Source organism: Penaeus monodon, chromosome 29 (assembly GCF_015228065.2).
Source record: "Penaeus monodon isolate SGIC_2016 chromosome 29, NSTDA_Pmon_1, whole genome shotgun sequence".
Taxonomy (NCBI): Eukaryota; Metazoa; Arthropoda; class Malacostraca; order Decapoda; family Penaeidae; genus Penaeus; species Penaeus monodon.
The window spans coordinates 24,364,400-24,365,643 of record NC_051414.1 but is presented as its reverse complement, the minus strand read 5'-3'; the positions used below and the strand labels follow the sequence as shown (position 1 = coordinate 24,365,643).

The following is a 1,244-nucleotide window of genomic DNA, read 5'->3' as shown; positions in this document are numbered from 1 at the left end:
CGCCCCTTCCCAAAAGTTAAAACCATGTAGTAGCTTACAAGATTCATAATCTGGCTGGAGATTCAGGTGCGGCGTGTGGTCACAGTCAGAGGCCACGGTCACCACTAACGAGGGCAATACAGGCAGGCTTGGGTCAGGCGTGGCATCTGGGTCGATTAAAGTCAGACTGTGATACCTGGGAGGATGATACATAGGTTGATATATACTTAGATGTAATATTTCTTTTAGCTGTTAGATATTTTGTGATTATATGTCAGCAAGTGTACACCCAGCATTGTGGGTATATATAATTTTTTTTTTTTTTATAACTGTATTACAATACTTGACATAAAGGATACATAATGTAATAAACACATTATATTTAAACTAGTATGCTCTAACCTAAAGGATGCAACACACGGGGAAGAAAAACCTCCAAAGAACAAAATCCACAATTTCAACAAGACTACAAGTTCAACGTTAGTGTAATGCACGGGCCTAAACGGAACAGGCATGCATGCATGCCGTTCGGAAACACCAAAGAAACGAACATCAGAGTGTTTTAGCTACTCCCCCGACGCCATCTTGGATTTCCGACTCCCGATCTATCGCGGCCGTAAATTTAACATACAGAAAGTCTATTGTAAGTTTCGTTTAGTTACGATTTCAGTATCTATCAATCTCTATTAATGTAACATTTTGTCATATACTCCCTTCCGGCAGAGGCCTACCTCTCAACTGCTGCGTCGATCACGTCACAGCCTTTCAAGTTAGCGGTTATGGTGAAGGAACTGGAGTCTATGGTGACTTGGCGAGGGTCCTGTCTCCAGTGGTGAGGCAGGGGCCATGGTGACCCGGGGGGCGACTCCACACCCTGCGGAAAAGAGTAAAACGGTTAAGAACAAAGTAGCGATATTCAGAGATGTACATAACGTTACAAAGAATGGTGACATTACCAGGTGATAATGGCAATGTTGTTTTACACTCCTTGTGAATTACTCTTAGGGAAAGGCTGATGACGGTGATGATAGATATGAAGGTATAACCATCATTGAATTTATCATAAGAAAACCTCACAATAATACACGTTGCTTTCTAAATCCCAGAAAAGGTTACGATTCATTCAAGGGTTAGGACACATCAGGCATTTATCCTTGCGTAACTGACATCGCAAGAGATCTCCCTTTCAAACTACTTTGAGGTCAGGGACGGTGCCACTTCCTGGAGCATGGAGATTATAGAACTCACAAAAACAGTGATAAAGA

At 42.0% G+C, this 1,244-nt stretch overlaps 1 protein-coding gene across 1 annotated transcript in view; it reads right to left on the bottom strand.

Annotated features, from left to right (window-relative positions):
- Window positions 1-1,244, bottom strand: part of LOC119592053 (beta-hexosaminidase subunit beta-like) — a gene marked incomplete in the record, with an annotated part of 40,765 nt that overhangs the window by 10,526 nt on the left and 28,995 nt on the right. The window contains 2 exon segments of the mRNA XM_037940852.1: window positions 39-175; window positions 711-853. Of these exon segments, the coding sequence (XP_037796780.1) occupies window positions 39-175; window positions 711-853 (280 nt within the window).